The sequence below is a fragment of the Agelaius phoeniceus genome, chromosome 12, assembly GCF_051311805.1.
Source record: "Agelaius phoeniceus isolate bAgePho1 chromosome 12, bAgePho1.hap1, whole genome shotgun sequence".
In the NCBI taxonomy this organism is placed as follows: Eukaryota; Metazoa; Chordata; class Aves; order Passeriformes; family Icteridae; genus Agelaius; species Agelaius phoeniceus.
Window position 1 is genome coordinate 7,082,501 of NC_135276.1, and position 24,887 is coordinate 7,107,387.

General features: G+C 41.4%; 1 protein-coding gene across 7 annotated transcripts in view; it reads left to right on the forward strand.

The window, feature by feature from the left end:
• TSHZ3 (teashirt zinc finger homeobox 3) overlaps positions 1-18,330 on the forward strand; it is a 67,772-nt gene extending 49,442 nt beyond the window's left edge. For all 7 annotated transcript variants that reach the window (XM_077185047.1, XM_077185051.1, XM_077185049.1 and 4 more), the window contains one exon: positions 13,445-18,330. In XM_077185047.1, coding sequence (XP_077041162.1) covers positions 13,445-16,644 — 3,200 coding nt within the window. In that variant the 3' untranslated portion in view covers positions 16,645-18,330. The remainder of the gene's footprint in view (positions 1-13,444) is intronic.
• The last annotated feature ends 6,557 nt before the right edge of the window (positions 18,331-24,887 follow it).

The window sequence follows — 24,887 nt, forward strand, 5'->3', positions numbered from 1 at the left end:
CCTCCCCAGCTTTCCAGCACTGCTGCAGGTGTGTGCACGGGTGTGTGTGGCACTCCTGACACACCGAGTGATCTCACCTAGGGGCTGGGTTAGTGCAGAGCTCACCCTTGTCCTTGACTGAAGAGGGAGTGACGAGTGGTGCCCCTTACCTGAATCAGGACAGAACCTCACCCTGACCCTGAGCTTTCTGCCAGCTTAGTGCTGCTTAGTGGTGGTTTTGTCTGAAAATCTGTAGTTCTTCAGAAGCATTGGGAGGATCAGGGCTCTGCTCTCCTTTTTACAAACTGAGTTTAGGTATGCATCTGCAGCAAAAGTGGTGGAAGGTGGTGGAAAAACCATAAATTGATCCTGCAAGTCGTGATCGGGGCTTATTTTCCTTCTTTTTCTCTAAGCCCAGATGAATTCCTCCTGAAAGGCAGCTCATGCATCCTCTCTGTCCATTTTTATGCATGCTTACTGTTTTCCACATCAAACAGGGTTACGTGTGCTTTTTTAGTAACGCCTGCTGAAGCATGGAAAGGATCAACATTTCATTTTCATTACATTTCGTTTATTTCTCTATTTTGGAGGAAGGGTTCCATGAAGTATAAGACAGACATAACTAAAATAAGTTTCTCCAGCAGGTGAAGGCATTGGTAGCTAATGTGTCTCCTCCTAAAGCAGTTGAATTGCAAGTCACAATCAGAGATTTAGAAAAAAATGTCGGCTTGATAATGTCCTTTGCCATGACAAAGTGCAGTCACAGGAGTAATAAAAGGCTAAAAGAATGGCCAGACAAAGACAGATCATCAGTTTGCCTTTAGTTTGAGACTCCTGCAAAGCTGTTTCTTGAAAATACCTGCACTGAATACAGGAACACAGGGATTGCCATCTTACATGTATATTCAGTCTTTGGTTGTATTATTTCAAATGTTATGTAGCTGTATTAGCATGAAATAGAAACCCCTACCTGATACAGAGAGAGATATTACATCATTTCTGTTACAATGCTCTGCTGCAAAAGGACTTTTAAAGGATTTCTAATAATAATGAAAATATTCTGATACAGCATTAAGGATTTCACTACTGAAATGTGTTTAATGTAAATATGCTGTCAGATACCCTTCAAGTAATTGACAAGAGCAGATGATTAGCAGTGTTCTCAATAGTGTTTTTGCATAATCTTACATTTTGACAGAACTCTTCAGCTGCTTTTTATTGTCAGTGCTCTGCAATCAGTAATACTTTTTCCTTGACATTTACTTTGTCATTATAAATCTTGTAAGTGGTCATTTAACTTGTTCAGTATGCATGTAAGAATATCATTACTAACACGTTTGAAAAACGTCTTCCTGTTGAGGAACTATTGTGAAAGTAAACTTAAAAAACCCTAAATGAAGTAGGTTGATGAGTGAAATAAATACCTGTCTGTGAGCATTTTCATGCACATTTCAAGGATGATTTTAAAATCTCTCTCTTACTGAGCATTCACTCTTAAGTCATCAAATTCAACATGCTTGTTGGATTTTTTTAATCTGTTACTTTTTAATTTTAATACTATTGTTCAGTTATGATCATTTACATCTGACTGACCAAAATTAAACTCTTATGATCCATAAGCATTCATAATTACATACTGCATGTAACATTAATAGTCAATATAATAAACCTTCATCTTTATTGAAGCATCTCTTGTTTCTACAGCAGTTCTTTAATCTATCTCAATAGATTTCTAGTGTACAGCTCATATAGATTTGGTCAGTGACAAGGGTTAGAGTAGTCTTGTAGAACATTTACTTGTAGCTGTGAAAAGCCCACATTCATCAGAGGATTAGGTCGATCAGATTGTACCAGGATCAATGGAAGGACTGTGTGATCCCTCTTAGGCTGTAATGTGTTCACCTTCTTTGGAGAGAATTCACATACACACACATTTCTCTGTCTTAAAGCCATTTATCTCAGAATGTCAAATTGCAATAATTAACCATTATTGATCTTAAATTCAATTAACTTCATTAACACAGGTCATGATGAGGGTGCTGGTAAGGGAAAGGCTCTTGACAAGTGTCTTTTCTTATATGACATTGAATGTTCACAATCATGGCTATAAACTATTCATACTGTGCCACGGGAACATCTTTTAAAAATGACAGGAGTTTGGTTGGTGGCTCTGAAGCGACATTTTAATCCCCTCCCCCTCGTCTCCTAGTTCTCAGGGTTTTCCAGCAAATTTTCTATTCAGGAATCAGTGAACCATTTGTTTCTAGCACATTATCTTAGTGTGGCATTATAGCAAACCCCACCTATTGAAACACCCTTCTGTTCAATAGGTACTGGTAGATAGAGACTCATTTACACCAGTGTACATTAGTATAGTTAGCAAATGAGTGAAATGAATATTCAGTGCTTCTTTTTGCTCCACATACAAAAAAAAAAAAGCAGGGGCCATCTTGTAGAGGTAATCCTGAGAATCTCTGCTTGTTTCAAGTCCTAAGATTCATATTGCAGTCAATAGTTGTTTTTCTTAAATGAGGGCTGAATAGCAACTGTGAAAGAACACAAAGCTTTGTTGGCCCACACTGAGCTCCTTTCTTAATAGAGGAACTTCATTATAAGCACGAGTTCACAATAGCTGAAATTGTGATTGAAATCATTTGGATTTCTACTATACCATTCATACAGATGTATAGAGTTTATTGTAAGGAGGCACTGCAGCCAAAATAGCTATTGAAGCTACTGTAGAAAGGCCTTCAATGGGAGATGCAAGTTTGCAACAAAATGAAGGATCAGGCTGAAGGTCTTTTGGTACATTCTGAATGTCTTAAGTAGGCACGATTATTTACAAATAAATCACCAAGTAGAATGACTCACTGTAATGTACTGAAGCGTTTTAGGTGAAAACTTGGTTTTTAAAAATTTCGCAGCGAAGGTGGCAGCTCCAGAGATGTGTGTGTATGATTAGTACAGCTAAACACAAATAACAGCCCCAGATTCTAGTTACTGTAAAACTTGTAAGATGTGGACAAATTAGGAACAGCCAGATATGTGGGAAGATTACAGAAAGTAAGGTGCAAGATTTTTTCTTGGTGTAAAAAAACCCTCTAAACCATAGCAGAAGACTGAGAAATGTGCATAAAGAGAAATGACAACATCAGTTTTGTTCAGAAACAGATTTCTGTGACAATTAAATGGTCATTTTGTCACTACATTTGCTATTTCCACTCCACTATACAAAGCATTTGCTGAGAAGAGGCAGGGCAGAAGCAGAATGGTTTGATTACTGCATTTGAAGAAACTGAAGTTCCCTTACAACATCTGTTTGCTCAGTGAAGGATTATAATAATTACGAGCTATTAGAGCCATATTGAGAACTTCTATGCTCATGGCTGCTTATCCCAGAGTTGGCTGTGAATCTTGTATTAGTTTGTGGAATGCCCTGTGTGCTTTTCAGTGATTAAAAGATGCCACCCAAATGTCTGGTATCAAGCAGAGATTGTGTCACTCTGTATTTTGGTACCAATTCATACAGAGAATTTGGCTTCATCTTGCCAGGATGTTGACAGTGACTTAACTAAAAAAGAAAACAGCCCCCAAAACAAACACTTGTTTTTTCTTTGAATGTTCTGGTAAATATTTTTGTCCATTTAAGGAAACAGTAATTCTGTGCTTAGAAAAATTCTACAGAGTCCAAAGAACAATTAGGGTCAAGTGTAACATGAGGCTTTTTTCTCTGCTGCTGAACTGCTGTTTCACTGACTCCCACCGTCATGTGTGCTCGCATGGAGTGGGACTCAGGCAAGTCTGTAGTACTTCACACCAAGCAACTGCCTTGGAAACCAGGGAAAAGCCACTTTTGTCTAACTTATGAGTGGATTACATTTATTCATGTTGAATTATTTATACAGCAAATATAGGTGGGGGTTTTTCCTGTTAGTAATGTGCTTGGTCATTGAATTGATGATGTTTATGTGAAAGTTTTGAAACTCTGGGGCTGCTTGTGAGCTGATACTTCACCATCCTGTGCTGGTTCCCCAATCCCTGGTGGTGTTTCCCCTTTGTGGCTGGGTAGCTGACCCTTGACTGCCCCATGGACAGTGAGGAACTTCATGCTCCTTGGAATGGTGTTCATTTGTAACTTTGGTGCAGTTGGAGGAAGAGCAGCTTTTCCCAGGGAAGGTGGAGGGGAGGAAGAGGAGGGTACTACAGGAATGTTGATAAAATGGGATCACAAGACCCTGGACTGAATCAAACTGAGGAGCAGTTGAGAATTCCCACTGGGTGCTCCCAGTCTCTGCTGCTCATTTGCCTCCTTGGTCTGGCTCTAGTGGTGCTTGTGAAAGGCTGGTTTTATGGTGGCAGGGAGGCCAAGAAGGTTTTTTTCCTCCTTTTTCAGCAGAATCAGACACAAATTCCAGGCATATGCCCATAGGAGCTGTTCAAATCTCTACTCCCCCAGAGTACAAAGGGGAAAGGAGATGGATTCCACAAAACACCATAGCAAGGAAGGTCCTTCTGTCATTGTGACAGTCCATAACCTTTCTCAGCCTTTGCACTGGATTACTGTCAGCCCTGCCTTGCTTCTGGTTCCCATCTATGGGCACACACAGTGGAACATCAATGGTTCCCCAGCTGTGGTGCTTTAGGCAGCCAGTTGTATTGTGTGTGTGTGTGTGTGACTGCAAATTTAGGTCAAACCTCTTAAAACTCTGTTTCTTCCTGGCCAGAAAGGCTCTGAACTCTTGCTCTTATGAAGTTTCTCATAAGCATGTCATTCACCCTTGGCTGAACGAGAATGATACCTGAAGAAAGTCTCTAGAAATCAATGCGATTTTGTTCATTAAGAGTAACTTGGACCTTGGTTCTCAACCAAGGCTTTTTAATGTTTGGATCCCTTCTTGTCAAAAAACTCTTGTAGAAGGTGGCAGGTGAACTCTTCAAGCAAGGCAGATTTCACACTAATCCTTGTGCAGCCCTACCCACAGAAGAGCACACTGCAGTGTGTTGGGATCAGGGCTCCTCTCCACATCAGGAAACAGTGGTGCTGTGCTTCAAGGGTGAGTAATTTGAGCAGGTTGTAGAAAAACCCTGCTGAGCACGTTGACTTCAGGGAGTTTAGGCCCCAGGGAGAAACCAAGGCAGAGTGCAGTTTTGGAGGAGAGAAGCATCATCCCTCATGTTCCATCTCCAGCACAGAGTGGGTGTCACAGTGTACCCGAGTCCTGCTGTGTGCTGGGAGCACAGAGCTCTTCACAGGAGAGTCCTGACAACACTTCAGAAACCTTCCCTGTTTTCCCCACTGTGAAAGGAAGTTTGCTGGCAGCCTGCAGGTTCAGCATCCACTGGATCCCAGCAGCCTGGCTGTAACCACAGGCTCTGGGCTCTGCTGAGCACCTGCACCTGTGGGCATTTCACTGGGTGAAATTATTGTTTCAGCTGAAAACTGGCAATTACTTTCAATTATACACATATATTGTATTCACATAAACACACTGTGAGGAAACATAGGAACAGAACAAACTTAAGCCATCTTCCCATGTTTTGTGTAAATAGCAGAATTATATATATTAACCTACAGGAGTAACAGGCTCCTTCACTTGTCTTCTTGTCTAGCACTAGACAATTGACTTTTAACTTCTTTCCAGGTTTTCAGCTGTAAACTGTGGATAAGAATGTTTCTTCCACAGGGCTGATGTGAAAAATAAAGCAGTCATTGAAGCTTTTAGCTTTTTTTTTATAATGTGCATATAATTAAACACCTCAGTTAAATGATGCTGTCCAATAGTTCTAAGTTGTTTCTAAGTCATCATTTTATAGTAGGGTATGCTGTTTTTTCAGGTCTATATTTAGTGAAGGAGATAATACATAAATGTGAGGTTTTCACTTTGTCAGTTAAGAAACATCTAAATAGTGTTTATTTTCAGAAAAAAAGAATGCCTCCCTTATCAGAATTCATAGCAGTTTTTGAATGTTTTCTCTCTTCATTTGTGAGTGGTCTGTGTGACACTTTTCTTGTGGCTCTGTAAAGTCTAAAGTGAATGGGAGACCTGAGTCCTGTACTTCCTTTAAACTGCACAGAACCCAGGGGAGTTTGGAATACAGTGACATGAGGAAAAGGTGCCTGATGTAAAATTGCTTTGTTCTGTGCTTAGGTAGCCCACACTGTAATGACATATAAACTAATTCCTTGTTATCATCTCTTCACTGTGTGTCCTTGTCCATGTAATTCTCATCTCTTAGCACTTACAGTTGATTTGGCCTCTCTGAAGTCTTTCCAAATGTAATACCAGTCCAGGATGCTGAATCAGAGCAGCTGGCTAGCTTCCTCTGGCCTATTTCTGAGCTCTCTGTGGCAGACAGCTGCAGTATTTTCATGAAGGAACAAACAAAATACACTTCAAAGTTTTTAGTGCCTAATGACAGCCACCCATCCGATTGACATCCTATGTCACATCCCTCCACACCACTTCCCAGGGACTCTCAATGGCATGAAAAGGCTGCAGATTTATCAACACACAAAAAATCCAGCTAAACAAGCATTAATCATGCACATCACATCAAATTAACACGTTCAAAATTAATATTCTTGACCTTGCCAGTGGGCAGAATAATCCGTCTTGCAGTGGGCTCGCGCTCCGGTGCGAGGTACCAGGGACTTGAGCCGACGTGAGAGAGAAGTGCTGACCTCTTCACTTGGAAATAACATTTCTCTCCCATAATAGACAGTCTTGCCTCTATGAAACAGAACCTTTGACCTTTCTAACAGGAATAATGTCCCTGTCAAGGTGCTGGGTAATCAGTATTGCCATGCCCGTTTAGAGACTGTTGTCATTTGCCACTCTTGTAAACAGGGCAGTCACTCCTGCCTCCCATCCTGACTGCCTAATGAGGAAAATGTGAACATCTCTGCCAAGGAGAGAAGTCTCAAATACAATTTCAGTTACATGGGAATTAACAGTTAGTCTCAGTATAGAAATAGCTCATGTTGTGGGTGAAATGTTTGCCTTTCTTGCTGTGAGTGGAAGGCCTGTGGAGTGGGAGGTTTCTAACAGACTAATATAACTCTTTTATATGCCTTCATTTGCATTAGGTCTTTGATTGACTCCATCCACAGAGCTGGTTTTCTCTTGCCTCTGCTCATTAATTTTGTGAATAAGGTTCATTGGCACAGTCAGATCATCTCCATGCTGCTGTTCCTCTTTGGCTTTCTTTGCACTGGTGTTGGGACTCAGCTGCCTCTTAACTCCAAATGGTCCCACCAAAACTGGGAACTCTGAGGTTTTTTTCAAAGATTACTTAAATATTTAAAAAATATTCTGTTCATTTCTCAGGTGGCTGGTGTCTGATGTAAAACAGAATGGGACAAGTGTTCAGAAAAAGGCTGTGCACTGCCAGCAGCAGGGGCAGTGACAGGAGCCACCTCTTGTGCAGTGCCATGGAATGGGGAGTGAGGGTCAGGGTGCAGAGGGACTTCCTCTGGCAGAATCCTACTCACTGCTCCACTTTATAACCTACTATGATCCTTTTCCCTTCTTTATTTTTTACTGGGAATATTATATTGATCCTGTAAGCATTAGGAGCATTTCTGCTCCTGATCCCATTCTGCTGTTATTTTTTTTTTCAAGTGTGAAATGTAGACAGGCTCAGGTTCTTTAAGGATTGAGAAGTTTCTTTTCCCAATGAAATCAATAAAAATGCTTTGGAAGATGACTCTTAGTATTAATTGATGATTTTGAATGATGCATAACTAAGATGATCTAATTTTTTTTTAATAGAAAGCCATTTGGTTAAAGCAAAAATACTTCCAAGAAACTGAATGGTTTTGATAAACTTTTGTAGCTGAGTGTTTTTCATGTGAGAAGAATATTGGAATGTTTTGTTCCTTTTCAAGACAACAGCATATATACTAGTTTAAATATACCCCCAGTGAGCTAATTAAAACAAAAGAAAAAATTTTGGCAAGAAAAAACAGAATTAAAACAAGAAATTTCAAAAGTATTGAAATGAAATATTTGGATGAAATATTTGGATACATCCAAGCCAAAATATATGGCTTCAGCTGTATTTTTCAGGAAATGAGGGAAAAAATTGTGCATATAATTGGATTTTGGAGAACAGTAAAATACACCTTTAGTGCTGTGGTCTTGTATTTCCAAACAATCTCAAGGAGATGTGTGTCCAGCCACTCACTGAGGGGGTGTTGCCATGGAGGGGATGACAAGCCTGGAGAAAAGGAGACTCAGGGGTGCCCCCATCACTCTCTGCAGCTCCTGAAAGGTGCCTGTGCTCAGCTGGGGCTGGGCTCCTTCTCCAGGAGCACTGACACAACCAGAGCACACAGCCTCAAGCTGTGCCAAGGGAAATACAGGTTGGACATTAGGAAAAAGTTTTTTACAGAAGGGTGATAAAGTTCTGGAATGTTCTGCCTACGAGGTGGTGGAGTCCCCATCCCTGGGTGTGTTTAACAAAGCCTGGATGTGGCACTGGGTGCCAGGGTTTAGTTGAGGGGTTGGGGCTGGGTTGGACTCTTGAGGTCTCTTCCCACCCAGTGATTCTGTGAATTCTGTGACAAGCACACACTGTTTTTGCTGGTTCTGCTGAAGAGCACCTCTGGCAGTGGGGTTGGAGGTGCAGCTGTGGTGCTGGTGAGCACAGGGGATCAGCTGGCACAGCCTGGTGAGCCCGGGACATCAGCTGGCACAGCCTGGTGAGCACAGGGGATCAGCTGGCACAGCCTGGTGAGCCCAGGAGATCAGCTGGGACATCCTGGTGAGCCCAGGGGATCAGCTGGCACAGCCTGGTGAGCCCAGGGGATCAGCTGGCACAGCCTGGTGAGCCCAGGGGATCAGCTGGGACACCCTGGTGAGCCCAGGAGATCAGCTGGCACACCCTGGTGAGCCCAGGGGATCAGCTGGGACAGCCTGGTGAGCCCAGGACATCAGCTGGCACAGCCTGGTGAGCACAGGGGATCGGCTGGCACACCCTGGTGAGCCCAGGACATCAGCTGGCACACCCTGGTGAGCCCAGGACATCAGCTGGCACAGCCTGGTGAGCCCAGGGGATCAGCTGGCACAGCCTGGTGAGCCCAGGGGATCAGCTGGCACACCCTGGTGAGCCCAGGAGATCAGCTGGGACACCCTGGTGAGCACAGGGGATCAGCTGGCACACCCTGGTGAGCCCAGGGGATCAGCTGGCACACCCTGGTGAGCCCAGGGGATCAGCTGGCACAGCCTGGTGAGCCCAGGGGATCAGCTGGCACAGCCTGGTGAGCACAGGGGATCAGCTGGCACACCCTGGTGAGCCCAGGGGATCAGCTGGCACAGCCTGGTGAGCCCAGGGGATCGGCTGGGACACCCTGGTGAGCACAGGGGATCAGCTGGCACACCCTGGTGAGCCCAGGGGATCGGCTGGGACACCCTGGTGAGCCCAGGGGATCGGCTGGCACAGCTGGTTTGGCTCCATGGGGGCTTCCTGAGCCTCTGGAGCCTCTGTGGAGAGGCTGCTGGTGCCTCTCTGCTCTCGTGCAGCAGATCCCTGGTGTCTGTGCAGAGCCAGGTACATGAGTTTATTACTGTCTATGCAATATGTAGATCATTTTGGACAGTGATGGATCACAATTTATTTCCACTGGCAAAGAAATGATCCATAGCTCAGTTATGAAGGTAATTCTCTCTTGTGTGGAAATGAATTGCATTATACCACAGCTTACTGTTACATATTGGTATCAAATGTGTTAATTTCATTGTTACCTAGCACTTCAGTTAATAATTACAACAAATATTAATGAGGGAACTGTCTCTTCCCAACCTCTCTATGGCTGTACCCGCAAGATGTTTCTGAACCCCTTTGATATCCTCTTCTCTAGAAACTTGAGTGCCATGCCAGGCAACAGCTTTCCACTTTTTGTCAGATACTGTGTCACAGTGACACCACTGCTCAATTTGCAGGCAATTTCCTGTGGGTTATGGTGCCCTGTGAGATGTAAACTAAACACTGCTCTGAGAACTGGGATTTTTTTGGTCCTTTTTCTCTGGAAAAACAAAACCCCGAACTGCCTAATTTCTTTCATTTCCACTTTTATTAACTTCTGCCACTAGAATTGCCTTTAAAGTTGTTTCTTTTCCCCTCAGACTTTGCTGTTAAGGCATTGAAGAACAGTTTTACAGATGCCCTGCTGTTCAAACATTTATTCTACACTTGAAAAATATCAAACTACGAGTCTTTTTTGGTTTTTTTGTGGGTTTTTTTTTTACAAAATAGAGTAATGGCTAAGTAAGGATGAGCTGGTGACAGTGCTTCTTATAAACACTCTGTCCTCCAGGCAGTGAACACAGTGGAAAACCCTTTTACCATCTCCTCCTGATTTTATTCTCTCCTTTCACAGTCTCTTTGCTTTTCCTGTGGGTACTTCACCAAGTAAGAAATGTCTTTGCTGTGGGCCTGGTGCAGTGAGGCTGTTACCTTCCCCTGTGCTCATACTGACCATTTCTTGCCCTGAGCAAGGTGTGGTGGGGCAGGGACCCTTCACTAGACCAGGTTCCATCCCTGCTCTCCTCTGTGCAGGGGAAGGAGCAGAAGGAGCCCTTGGAGCTGTCACTTTTTCGAAGTTGCAGATTGCTGGGTTAAATTCCACACTGTCGTTTGTGCCTCATTTCCTGCATTTCTGGATCAAAGACTGATGTCACAAGTTGGCTTCACAACTTGAGCTCAGGAAGGGGAACAGCTATAGAGGAGGCAGCTCCTGGTTAACACGCAAATATGCTTGATAGTTGGTGAAAAGGGCAAAGAAAGCATGAAAGGTAAATAGATTTACATTTAAATGAGCTGCATGCTGGAGGTTTTCCCTAATGTAAAAGTCACTCTCTAAAAAAGCTGTGAATGTGACAAGTCTTTCAGTTCAAACAAAATTCATAAGAGTTCAGCAGTAAGAGAAATAAAAATGTAAAGAATACCACACTAATTGGGGAGTTGGTTCTGTGCCCCCTGGCTGTGTTGGTGAGCAGTGGCTCCAAGGAGGGCATTCCATGGTGGGCAGGGATGGAGCCCTTGGGTTTGGAGTGTGAGGTGGTGCTGGGAATGGGTGGCACACACTCAGGCAGGTGCTCAGCAGCCAGGGAAAACCACAGACAGGTACACTCACCCCAGCCTGCAGGGGACAGTGGGGGCAGCTAGTGTGGGGAGAACTCTGGGTGTTCTTTACTTTCTGAAAAGGAAATTATTCTGCAGTTTCAAATCAGAGGCAAAGAAACGGGAGTTGTAAAAGAAGAGCTGTTTCCACAAGGGTGGAATAGGAAAGGGGTATTGCATTTGCTTCCAAGTCAGAGGTTTTATGCCATGATTCCTTCCTTCCATCCTTCCTTATTCAGCAGGATTTGGTGTGGTTGAGAGGGAAGCAGTTAACAATCACTTGTCTGCACATTATCAATAGTTATCCAAAATTTTTCAGCTTTAGAGAACAATTTGAACTGCTTTGGTCTCCTGTGCTAAAGCTCTGAAAATCCACCTTTTTCGATTCTATGTATTGGTTTTGTTGCAAGTATTTGCAAGACAGAGCTGAACCTTATTTCAAGTTGCTGCTGAGTCTTTGATATACATAAAATAATAATACTTTTTTTTTTCAAAATATTTTGGAAAAGCATAAGATAGAGTAAAACAGAACACTTCTATTTCATTACATTGGTATACTTGCTTCCAAAGTCTGATCTTTGTACCAGCATCTTATGATAAAATTTTATGACATAATTCTTTCAAACTCTGTGCTCCCAAAATTAAAAAAAAAAAGGACCCTTGCTGCTTGAATTTTCTGCATTGGATTTATCTGAACTGAAATAATCGATCATTATTATGTGTTGCTTTTATGTGATATGTTTGTGCTTTCAAAGGTTTAACTTGTGTTCTGAGGATCACATTATAACTTTACATGCTTGGAGGAAGATTTGCTACCATTCATCCATGTGGAAGAACAGTAGTGAATATTTTGTGTTACCTAACTGAACGAAGAAATACTCCATGTGAAACTAAAAGTCTGATTTCATTGTCACTTTAACAGTTGTTTTGTCTCTTGTGGTTTTCTGATAACGTTTAAACATATTTTCCCTGAAAGAAGTTTGCAAGGTTTAATACTGTGTGTGTGATACCTACTTTAGTGTTCTACATTTTTCAGTCTGTTGGTTAAAGCAGGGCTTTTTGGGGTGTAAACTGCTACCTGCTCTGCACTGTTGCCTGAAGAAACAAGCTATAGGTTGTTCAAGATACAAATACCCTACATTTTCCAGATGTGTTGCAGAGAAGGTCAAATGTCAGGTGTCTTTAACCACAGAGTATACTGAAAATGGGAATTTTTTCAGTTTATAATTATCTTTGTGAGAGATTTTAAATTCCACTGAAGAGAGTCATATTCTATTTTTGCTTTCCTGCAAATTAATGCATTACATAGATAATTTTGATTAGTTAATGATTCCTTTTTTTTAATGTTTCCATAATTTTCTTGCATAAAGGAAAAACTTAGGTAGACTTAGTAAATGTAAAACAGAAGCACCATGGAAAAAAAAAATTGTTTACTGTCAGTTGCCAACTGTCCTAATCAAGAGGAGAATCTTAGATTTACATCACCAGTTGCATTACCTGAGGGGAAAAAAAGCCAGGATCCCTGTTGGGTGTCCGTGTACCTTATGCTGAGTAAATATTGACAAAGTAGTCTAAAGAGCAAACACTTTGACATTTGTAAGGTCCACTGGAAGGTCTTGTATATATTTATACAGCAAGAATGAGTGCAGCATACCAATTCCATTGAACTAGCTCCTGACATAATTCTGCATGGGCTTTCTTGTTGAGGAAGTTGTGTTTAAATGGGAATGGGGCATTTGTTACACCCATAAAGAATATCCTCAAATTGCTTTGAATGAGTTGTTTCCAAAGGTTACATCACTTCCATTTAACCATCTCTTCTAAAATGTGACATGACTAATAATGATAACTTTAAAAAATCTGATTTTTAAAATTTATTTTAACTGGCAATTTTTTTACTTTGTAGAAATTCTTGATGTTTGTTGTGCTCTATATTTATTAAAGATTGAGTCTCAAAACTGTAATGAGCAAAAAATGCTTGCTTAATTTAAATTGTGAATCTGTCTGTTAAGAAATGCATTAGGGGTAGGAGAAGCATAAGACATATTAATTGACAGACAGGAACTGCTGTCTCTGAGGTTGATACAAGTAATTTATTACTTTAGAAATGAATGCCACCTCCAGAATGTGCTTCATTAATTTCAAATTTAGTTTTAATTTCAAGCTGTTGCCCCTTGAGAAGAATAAGGTGGCAAATTATGTTTGAAGAGCAGATTTTTTTTCTTGCTCTGAAGAAACACTAAATTTTAACTGTTTAATTTTACAAATAAGTACACTTCTTTGGCTAAGGCAAAAGTATGATGAGCAGAAACTAACTTGTATTTTCTTCTCTTCATAATAGCCTATGTTTCAGACGAACTAAAAGCAGCAGCGCTGGTGGAAGAAGATGTGGAACCTGATGAAAATGCAGTTGATGGGGAGCCTTCAGCAAAATATGCATGTCCAGAAAAAGACTTCAGTAAGAACTGCCAAAGCTACCAAAACTCTCCAGCAGCTGAGTTCTCTAGCCATGAAATGGACAGTGAGTCCCACATCAGTGAGACGAGTGACCGCATGGCAGACTTTGAGAGCAGCTCCATTAAAAATGAGGAAGAGAGCAAGGAGGTTTCCATACCACTGGAAGACTCCACGGTGTCTGATAGCTTGGAACAAATGAAGGCCGTGTATAATAACTTCCTCTCGAATTCCTACTGGTCCAATCTCAATCTGAACCTTCACCAGCCAATTTCAGAAAAAAACAACGGTAGCAGCAGCAGTAGCAGCAGCAGCAGCAGCAGTTGTGGAAGTGGCAGCTTTGACTGGCACCAGACTGCGATGGCCAAAACACTGCAGCAAGTTTCTCAGAGCAGAATTCTGCCAGAACCAAGCCTTTTTAGCACAGTCCAGCTGTACAGACAGAGCAGTAAGCTCTATGGCTCCATATTCACTGGAGCCAGTAAATTCCGCTGTAAAGACTGCAGTGCTGCCTACGATACTTTAGTAGAATTAACAGTGCACATGAATGAAACGGGACATTATCGAGATGACAACCACGAAACAGATAACAATAACCCCAAAAGATGGTCCAAACCTCGCAAACGTTCCTTGCTTGAAATGGAAGGGAAAGAAGATGCCCAGAAAGTGCTAAAGTGTATGTACTGTGGTCATTCATTTGAATCTCTTCAGGATTTGAGTGTTCATATGATCAAAACAAAACACTACCAAAAAGTGCCTCTGAAGGAACCTGTTACACCTGTAGCAGCAAAAATTATCCCAGCTACTAGAAAGAAAGCATCACTGGAGCTTGAACTTCCAAGTTCTCCAGACTCCACGGCTGGGACACCAAAAGCCACAATCTCAGATAGTAACGATGCACTTCAAAAGAACTCCAATCCCTACATTACGCCAAATAACCGCTACGGTCACCAGAACGGGGCCAGCTACGCCTGGCACTTTGAGGCAAGGAAATCTCAAATTCTGAAGTGCATGGAGTGTGGAAGTTCACATGACACCCTGCAGGAGCTCACAGCTCACATGATGGTGACGGGACATTTTATTAAAGTCACTAACTCTGCCATGAAAAAAGGGAAACCAATTATAGAAGCCCCAGCCACACCGACAATAACGTCCTTAGTGGATGAGAAGGTCCAGTCTGTGCCACTAGCTGCCACCACCTTTACATCTCCTTCCAACACACCTTCTAGTGTTTCCCCTAAATTAAATGTTGAGATTAAAAAAGAAGTAGATAAGGAAAGAGTTATTGCTGATGACAAAATAAAAGACAAAGAGAAGTCAAGTGAAGATGAGGAGAAGTATGATATCTCCTCAAAATACCATTACTTGACTGAAAATGACCTAGAAGAGAGCCCTAAGGGGGGATTAGATATATTGAAGTCTTTAGAGAACACGGTTACATCAGCTATAAACAAAGCCCAGAATGGCACACCGAGCTGGGGTGGCTACCCCAGCATTCATGCTGCCTACCAGCTGCCTAATATGATGAAGTTGTCGTTGGGCTCATCTGGGAAGAGTACACCCTTAAAGCCTATGTTTGGAAACAATGAACTAGTGTCACCAACTAAAAACCAGCCGTTAGTGTCTCCACCCAGCAGTCAGACCTCACCTGTGCCAAAAACAAACTTTCATGCCATGGAAGAATTGGTGAAGAAGGTCACTGAGAAGGTGGCTAAAGTGGAGGAGAAGATGAAGGAGCCCGAAGGAAAGCTCTCTCCACTGAAGCGTGCGACGCCTTCGCCGTGCAGCAGCGAAGTCAGTGAACCCCTTAAGATGGAGCCCCCCAGTGATGGTGGCTTTAAAAGCCAGCAGAACAGCCCAGTTCCTCAGAGAGATGGTTGCAAAGACAGCCCAAGTGTAGAACCTGTGGAAAATGGGAAAGAGCCTGTGAAATCCATTGTAGGCTCTTTAAGTAGCAGCACAGCCATCATCACTGACCACCCTCCCGAACAGCCATTTGTAAATCCATTAAGTGCACTACAATCTGTCATGAACATTCACCTTGGCAAGGCAGCAAAGCCATCTTTGCCCGCTCTGGATCCAATGAGCATGCTTTTTAAAATGAGCAACAGTTTGGCAGAAAAGGCTGCAGTGGCCACCCCACCTCTACAGTCCAAAAAATCAGACCACTTAGACCGTTATTTTTATCATGTCAACAATGACCAACCCATAGATTTGACGAAAGGCAAGAGTGACAAAAGCTGCTCTTTGGGTTCAGCGCTTTTGTCATCCACATCGACATCTTCTGCATCTTCTTCATCTACAGTGACAACAGCAAAGACATCTGCAGTCGTGTCATTCATGTCAAACTCGCCGCTACGCGAGAATGCCTTGTCAGATATATCTGATATGCTGAAGAACCTGACAGAAAGTCACACATCAAAATCTTCCACACCTTCCAGCATATCTGAGAAATCTGACATTGATGGTACCACAATAGAGGAACCAGAAGAGAGTACACCAGCTCAGAAAAGGAAGGGACGTCAGTCTAACTGGAACCCTCAGCACTTGCTCATATTGCAGGCCCAGTTTGCAGCCAGCTTACGGCAGACTTCAGAGGGGAAATACATCATGTCAGACTTGAGCCCTCAAGAAAGAATGCACATTTCCAGGTTTACGGGACTCTCAATGACCACAATTAGCCACTGGCTGGCCAATGTGAAATACCAGCTCCGAAGGACGGGGGGAACTAAGTTCCTTAAAAATTTGGACACTGGGCACCCAGTGTTCTTTTGTAATGACTGTGCTTCACAGATCAGAACTCCTTCAACTTATATCAGTCATCTTGAATCGCATCTGGGTTTCAGGTTAAGAGACTTGTCCAAACTGTCCAGTGAACAGATTAACAATCAGATAGCACAAGCAAAGTCACCGTCTGAAAAACTGGTGACATCCTCTCCAGAGGAAGATATCGGAACTTCTTATCAGTGCAAACTTTGTAACAGGACTTTTGCAAGCAAGCATGCTGTTAAACTTCATCTTAGTAAAACACATGGGAAGTCACCAGAGGATCATCTTCTGTATGTTTCGGAGTTAGAGAAGCAGTAGCATTTGCTTTTGATTAAAATAACTGTAATTTGCTTTGAGGAAAACTGTCAAAGACGCCTTAAAGCTACTGTTTAGTTCTTGGCACATGTTCTTATTTTAACTCCAGAGTCGCTCTGGGCTGAACTGTTTTGTATAACTGTACAGTGTTTAAATAGAGGTGCATAATCAGCTGTTGTTACTGGTAAAATATGAAGGTTAAAATGCAGTGGTAAGTGTTTGGAACTTTGTGTAAATTGGATTTAGTTGCTGTGCATCCCTCTGATGCATCAAGCTGCATGCATTAACAGACAGTTTAATTAAGCATTTATAACTAATTCTGGTGCACTTTTTCATGTGACCTAAGTGTGCTGGTATTTCTCACCCTATAATCTTTAGCCCTCTGAGTACTTTGAAGCACTTTTGCATTAATTTGGTAAAAATGTAAGGATATGCTTTTTTTTTAGACCCCTACTAGCTTAGTTCTGATTACTGATATGAACCTCCATTTATGCAGAGGTGTCTCACACCTTGAAATTTAAAAATATAATTTTCACATTGAAACATAGATGTATATATTGTATAGATTTCAAAATCTCTTATGGAAAATGTGATTGTGGTTAATGCCATTTTCTTTTTTTTCAGCATTTTTAGCAGCAGCGGGGTTTGTACCTGATAAGACCCAGGTATAAACTGTACCTATATATAGTGTATATTTCATTTTTTTTTTTAGATCTAATGGTTTTTCCTTTAACAATCAAACATTGTAAATTATGTGATAAAAGATACCACAGATAACATTTATAAAGTATTCAGAAACATTATTCTTAAAGCAAAGTATGTTTTGCTTTGTTTTGCTATACAGTACATCTATATTAAGAGAGGTTCATGTTTAAATTATACATATTTATTAGTGTTGCAATCATTTGTTTAGTTTTTTTGCTTTTGTTTTTGTTCTTTTTTTTTTTAAATTGTCTGAAGAAACAGAAGCCACGGACTGCATTCCTGGCATACATTCTAACTGTTTTGCACAACATGACTTTTAAAGGTATTTATTAGTAAAAAAAAAATAAAAAAAATAAAAAGAGAAAATTCAAAATAAACTCAGTGCTCAAAGGGTTAAATCTATTTGAAAAACTTGTACTGTATTTCCTAAACATTGATAAAGCCTTTAAAATGTTTGTACTGTAATACTTTGCTTAAAAAGTTATGAGGCATTCTGTGATATAACCTCTTTTACTTATTTATAAGCGCTCTTGGTTGTTATTTCCTATTGTAGAATGCCTTTTTATTTCAATTGGTAACTTTCTGTTTTGTTCTGCCTAATTATTCTCCCAAGATTCCATACTGCAGCTTTATCTTTAGGCATATGAAAGGTAACCCGTGGTTACCAGCACACTAAGTGATTCTGTTCGTCTCCATTTTTGGCAGTTAATTTGCAGAAGTAACTGACAGCTGACACCATATGAGAATCTATGTATAAAATATTGGCATGTAAACAGCACAGACACTGTAATGCACTCTGTGCCCTGTTTTGTTGTTGACAATGAAGCACCATTATATGACTCTTCATATAACCTTTTTTTCTACAGCAGCATTAAAATTGTCTTTTTGCTATAATTTTGTGTTGCGTTCACAATTATGTCTGAAATGTGCTACGACTAACGAGCACATTAAAATTAAATTGTATGCTATCTGTTTATGACTGAAGCTTGAGTAGGTTTCTTCATCTGCCAGGTGCTGGCAGTCAAAAGCTGCACATAAATCACTGGAGTTTTAGTGAACTTTAGCATTTAAAGAGCAGGGTAGCACTTATTCAAAGGCTGCATTAACAGAGTTTCTTTCCCCCCAGAAGAGATAAATGAGCATTATAACTCCCTTTTAAGCATCAGGTAAGGCTGGCTGTGGAGAGGGGGGTTGGCAGCAGTGCATGGCAAAGCAAATGGGTGTTTTGCTGTGAGCTCAGACCCAGGCAGGCACACTGCTCACCTGCCCTCCTCCTGATGCACTGAGCAGAGTCTGCACCCGAGGGTGTTCCACAGCTCAGAGAATCCCTTTCCACCTACCCAGCACTTCCAAATGACAGGAGAAGGAACCTGAGAGCAGTTACTCCAGCTTTGTGGTTTTGCAGTGAGTCCTCTTCTGGCCCTGCCTGCTGCAGGTAGAGATGGGGAGAGGAGGTGAATAAACACAGCCAAAGAAAAGCAAACAATCTGGAGAATTTATATGATAATGACAGACTTCTGCTGGTGTTGACAGGTCATCCCTTCATAACCTTTGAAAATAATTTGCATCTCCAAACACCTATATTGCTATGCATGTAAGTGATGCCTTTTGCCAGTCAGGTGAATTCTGAGTCCAGAGGTGGTTACAGGGGAGCCAAATCCACCATTCCAGCACTTCAGCATCCTGAGTGAGAGCTACCATCCCCATGCCAGTTTCTTTCCTTTCTTTTTTAAAAAAGTACAGTGTCTTCCAGTAAGCAAGTAATTGAATCTTTGGTTCTCTTTGCCTTTCTGTCTTTCTTTCCATTTTTCCATCTTTCTCTGTAATGTTAAAGGCCAGTACCATGTCTCAAAAATGTGTTGGAATGTTCTGTTCATTCTACAGCAAATGCTGCTAAGTGGACCAAGTGAATGGGATCAGGGCTTTGGTTTTTTTCCTCCTCCTTTGGCTCACACTTGTGTCTGATTTTAAGGTCATTTGTGTGTCAATGTTTATGGCCTCAGCTCAAATTCCAGCAATAAAATCACAGCAGTTTTACTGGTTGACTGTACCATCCCAGGAGTCCCTCACTTAGTGAGGAAAGGGAACCTGGCTGGCTGAAGTCTTCCCTGGAGCTTCCCAGGTGCCTGTCCACACTTTTTACAAATACATGATCTCAGTCTAAACCCAGCCAAACTTTTTACCTCTACAGCAGAGAATTCCTCTTTTGAAAATTATAACAGCTTAAATATAGTATTTGGTTGCAAACCAGAAATTCACACATAAGGAGACTGGCAGATTATTGCATATATTGTCAATCAATGTATTTTTAAGATGCACCATTGACTTATAATAGTAATGCTCAGAGCTCTGTATGCAATACTGTTATCTGGGACACGGGAGAGAGCAAAAGCAAGAGACTGCAGAGTCTGCAGGGTTCTTTCCACTCACTCTTAAAATACAGGCAGGGCAGCTGATGATCTGATGCAACCTGCCTGATCTGGTGAAAATCAGTCCCTGGGTCTGAAAGTGCAGTGAGATGTACCAGGTACAAATTCAGGGAATGTCCAGATCTGCCAGCGTGGACCAGAAAGGACTTCTTAATGTGCTTCTTAAAATGTGCATGAAACTTTGCAAATGAATGGCTAGTCAGGATCTGAATATCCCAAATTTATTAAAATAAAGTTCAGCTTGCATTTCAGAACCTGCAGGACTGGCATACCAATGTGATTTCACATTATAAAGAATTTAGAGAATCAATGAACTAGAATAATGTTCTTTTCATCCATACACTGGTATGTATATTGGCATGGTAACTATTAGTGCTAACCAAATCACCAACCTAGCTGTGTTAAGATAATTTTTTTTCCTATTAGACAAACATGAAGGTATAAATGCAGGATTTTAAAATAAGCATCTGACTTCTGACTTTTGCTTTGCATTGGGTATTTTATTTAGAAATATGCAGATCAAGTGCAAGAGAAAACAAAATGCCTCAAGAAAGAGGTTAAAAATGAAATTGTGATGGGTGAGAAGAGCTTTAAATCACAGGTGTATAAAGGTGACCCTGGTCTAACCCCACCCAAGTAGTGGCTTGTTGCAGCATACTGTATATCTTCCAGCCATCACATTTACGCAGTATCTTAAAATAACATTTGTGATAAATGTGCAATTTAACTAATTTATGGTGCTATGATGTGCTCAGGGCTACATGCAAGATGAAAATCTTAAATGGAGCTTGAACAGCTCACTTCACAACAAGAAATCAATATGCCAGATCTTAGAGAGCTGTTCACTGGAGTCAACATTTAGAAAAAAAAAAAAAAAAAAAAAAATTCAGGGACTGTATCTTTAAGTTTTAGTGAGTAGGAAATCTAAAATTAACTGAAATATGACTTTTAAGCTAATGTAAGGAACTGTTTCTGAAACCAAAATCTTTCTAGAATCTTCATTATATTTTATTTTTGTATTAAAATTGAAAGTATATTATTTTAATTATGCAGGTGCTTTTGTGGTAACCACTGTGTGCAATTTTTTATCCAAACCAAGGCAGATTAGTGTTATCAATATGGGAATTATCTGTTGCATTTAAATATGGCTATGTATTTTGCTATATAAAGCTAAGCATGATATGACTCTGCATGTTATGACAGCAAAAAAATCTGGCTATACTTTGAGATTTAAAAAAATACTGGCATGTATTGAACGGAAGAACCTTTTTTAATTTTGCAAGTTCTTATTTCAGCTGCAACAGAAAAAAAAAGGAACAGTGGTGCAAGTGGAACAGAGACAACTGGTAATAAAGCTAAATTTAATTAATAAATTTTGTATTTTAAAGTACGCCTCCAGAGAGCCTTATATATTTCCTAGAAAAATATCAAATTATTACAATTACTGCCTGCTTTGTTTGGGTAACTTCTTGCTACAAGAATATGCCAGAGCTTTGCTAGGTGGTCTGTTACCCACACTGCTCCACAGAGCTGAAATACAGGGAATTGTCAGAAAACTAGACTCTGTCAAGGAAGGTAGAAAAAAAATTCAAGATTACCAACTTTTTAAGAGTCGTTGAATTGTCCTGTTAGCCAAGGATGAAAATTTCATCCTTTCAAGGATGAAATAGCATTTAATACTTGATTGGATAGTTACTGTTTTAGCTTGGAAATACAAATGTGTAACTCCCTGGAGTATTACTAGTAAATACATACAATCTCCAGGAAAAATACCCAGTAAATTCTCCTCTCCTGGGACTCTGTGCCAAGATGTGCCTTCCAGCCCTTGCTTGACCTGCTGTAGGTAAATGAGAGAACAAGAAATAATTACAGAGCTGCCATCTTGGAACATCAAAGTGGCTCTGTTGGTTGGGGTGTGGTAACTGAATTTTGTTGAGTTTTCAATAATTATCCTGTAATAATGAAAGGCTGGTATATATTTAAAACTATGATATTACAGCCCTCATTGAAGAGTATTTGCATAAGAAGTCAATCTTTTACCAGTGAAGGAAGAAGGAATCAGGGTCATTTACAGGAGCAAGTGGAATTATGTACTAACACATCATTATACATGTCTGAAAGCATTGGTGAGGTTGCAATCTGTTTTCAGGCCTTGGTTTGGGGCAATAATTTTAACTAAATGTTCAGCATGAAAAAGATGACTTAAGATTTACTAACACGTTGCTTGTGCTGTGTTCATTATCTAGTACATACACAAATACAGCAGTGGTGTTCCATAAATTCTTTTTTTTTTACATGTAAAAACAATCTTCCTTTATGCTTCATATGCAGCTTAGGTGTGAGGGTAGCAGTTTGTTTGTTTGTTTTTCATCACTGTATAACAACATCTACGTGGGACACATTAACTTCCTCAGCAGCTGTTGCTTGGTTCACTTTGCCTTATTTATAGCTTGAAATGCACTTCTGGTTAAATAATCTTTTAAGAGAATTAAAATCAGATAGACTTTTTGGGATAGATGGGTATGTCCAGACCACTCATCAAGTTCATATATACAACCTTTATTGAAATGAAAATACCCAACTGCAAATCATACTTCCATAGCTCTGTGCCTATCTTTCACTGTGGGAGTGCTTAAAAAGGAGAATTAAAAATTACAACCCAAGGCAGCTATGCCAAAAAAAGGAATTTTTGAGTAATAACATAACAAGACATTTTCTGTATATCATGCTCTTAGAATTCTTAGCCTGTTTCAAGCAATAAAAAAAGGTTGTCTTAGAGGAAGAAGAAAGGAGTTAAAAATGGCAAGGCCAGCCCTGGTCCCATTCCCTGGCCAGGGGCTGGGGTGGGTGGTGGAGCTCCCAGCTGATGATGTCCCCAGTGATGTGATGTCCCCAGTGATGCTGTGCCCAGCTGATGGTGATGTGATGTCCCCAGTGATGCTGTGCCCAGCTGATGGTGATGTGATGTCCCCAGTGATGCTGTGCCCAGCTGATGGTGATGTCCCCAGTGATGCTGTGTCCCCCACATCCCCCGCTGGCCTTTCCTGGAGCCACACTAGGGTGAAGACATGCACTTCTTCCCCCATGCACTTTACATTTTGCAAGCAGCATAGGGGACTTTGTAACCAAATAGTGAGCTAATTTTCTGATGACTTACCTCGTGATGCCTGAGGTAAGGACTGTGGTCGCAAGGGAAATGAATTTCAAATGATTTGGCACTGTGGAAAAGCCTATATTAGACCTGTCAGCCCCATTCCACTCCCTGTGGAGAAGATAGTGTCCATCTTTTTTTTTTTTTTTTTATTAATATCAAAAATATAAATGGAGAAGAGAGTAACTTTTAAACTTCAGTATGAATTAACAATGAAAAATACTTCTCTATTAAGCTTCAACATATCAAATTCATTCTTGCATGGTAAGAAACTGGGGACATGTTTATAGCCATCGGAGTTGTGAGTTAGTGACCTTTCTAGCCAAGTGAAATGAAATTACTTGAAAATGGGATTCTTTTTAATTGGCACGTTTGTAGGTGGTGGGGAAGGGAAGGGGCTTTGCTAGAGCGTGTGTGCAGTGCACAGCCCGGGAGGAGCTGTAAAAAAAGCCTGGAGCCTGTGCTCAGCTGTAAACCTGTGCAGAGAGGGAGAATGAGGTAGGTGTGTCAGGAAGCAGAGTCACATTCTTGGCTTTTTTTCCTTTCTCTAAACTGGAGGTACAGTGACTGCAGTTCCGCCTCAGTGCCCATGAAACCGAGTCGGCAGAAGCTGAAGGACTCCGCTCCTGAAAGCCTCATCAGGACTTGTCATCGCTCTAATGAATATCATTTAAATTGCTTTGTATATTGGTGGAGTTTGGATGTCGATTTAATTTGTGCATGTGTTTGAGTTCTTCTGCTTGGCTAGGCTAACAGAGAGCAACAGCCTAATGAAAAGTGAGTTGGTGACAGCGTGATGAGCCCCAACCCAATCAAATGTGTTTGAAGGGCTGTTTTGACAGGGATCTTAAAAGTAGATCTAGAAAAGAGGAGTAGTGCTTCAGTTCAGTACCATTGTTTCAGGCTAAGATTACTGCTTTTTGTACCTCTGAACATTTTCTGTGTGCACTCTGGCTTGTGCTAAAACAGGAATCCAGCACAGAATTGTCTTTAGAGGAGGCCAGAAGAACGAGCTCCCCAATTAAACATCTCTGGAAATCACTGGAGTTCAAAAAAATGCATTAAAATGAAGTCATTATTGGGGTACACAGGAGGCAAGAACGGGCTTAACTGGGGTTCCAGTGTCCATCTCCGTGTCTGTGTTGCAGAGGGCAGGCTGGCAGAGCAGCAGCAGATTAACACTGGAGGGCAGGGCCTGGCCAGGCAGGGCCAGCCGGGGCCTTCCCTGCATCATTTCCATTTTCTGTGCCGGGAAGTTGAGCGTGCAGTGCTGCAGGGAAGGGCAGGGCAGATGGAGAAATCCTGCAAAATGCATTGCAGTGCTGCCTCGGTACTGGGGAGAGGCTGGGGCCAAGGCAGAGCGACCCAGTGTGGTTCATGCCGGCTGCAGGAGGGAGGTGGCTGGCGCTGGGCAGGCCCGGCTCTCCCAGAGCCGCCCTGAGGGCACAGCCTGGCTGGTGCAGGAGGGGCTTGCCCACAGCACAGCGGGGAAGCCACATCATGCAGGTGGCTGGGACAGGGCCCTGAGCACACACAAACCCACCTGAGTCCCCAGACAGCAGCAGAGACACAGGGGGATTACCAGAAGTGGGTAAAACAGCCCTATAAATGGTACTAATTCTTCTAGTTTTCTTCCAAGAAAGTGTTCACTTTTTGCCTCTTACGTATGTAATTGGAAGGTAAGGTTAAAACAGGGTCTTGATTTTTTTTTTCTTTTTTTTTTATTTGTTACCATGAAGACAAATCAGTTTCCAAACCAGAGCTGCTGTCAGGAGGGGAAATCCCTCTGATTCTCCATCCTCTCTGAAGGCAGCAGAGCACCCCAACACCTCCTGCACTTCAGAGTGTTTGAAGACAGACCCTGGGATCCTAAGTGCTAACAAAAAAATAAAAAAAAAATGCAATTTTAAAATTTGACATGGAAACTTAACAACAACAAAAGACAGCAGGAGGGAAATTGG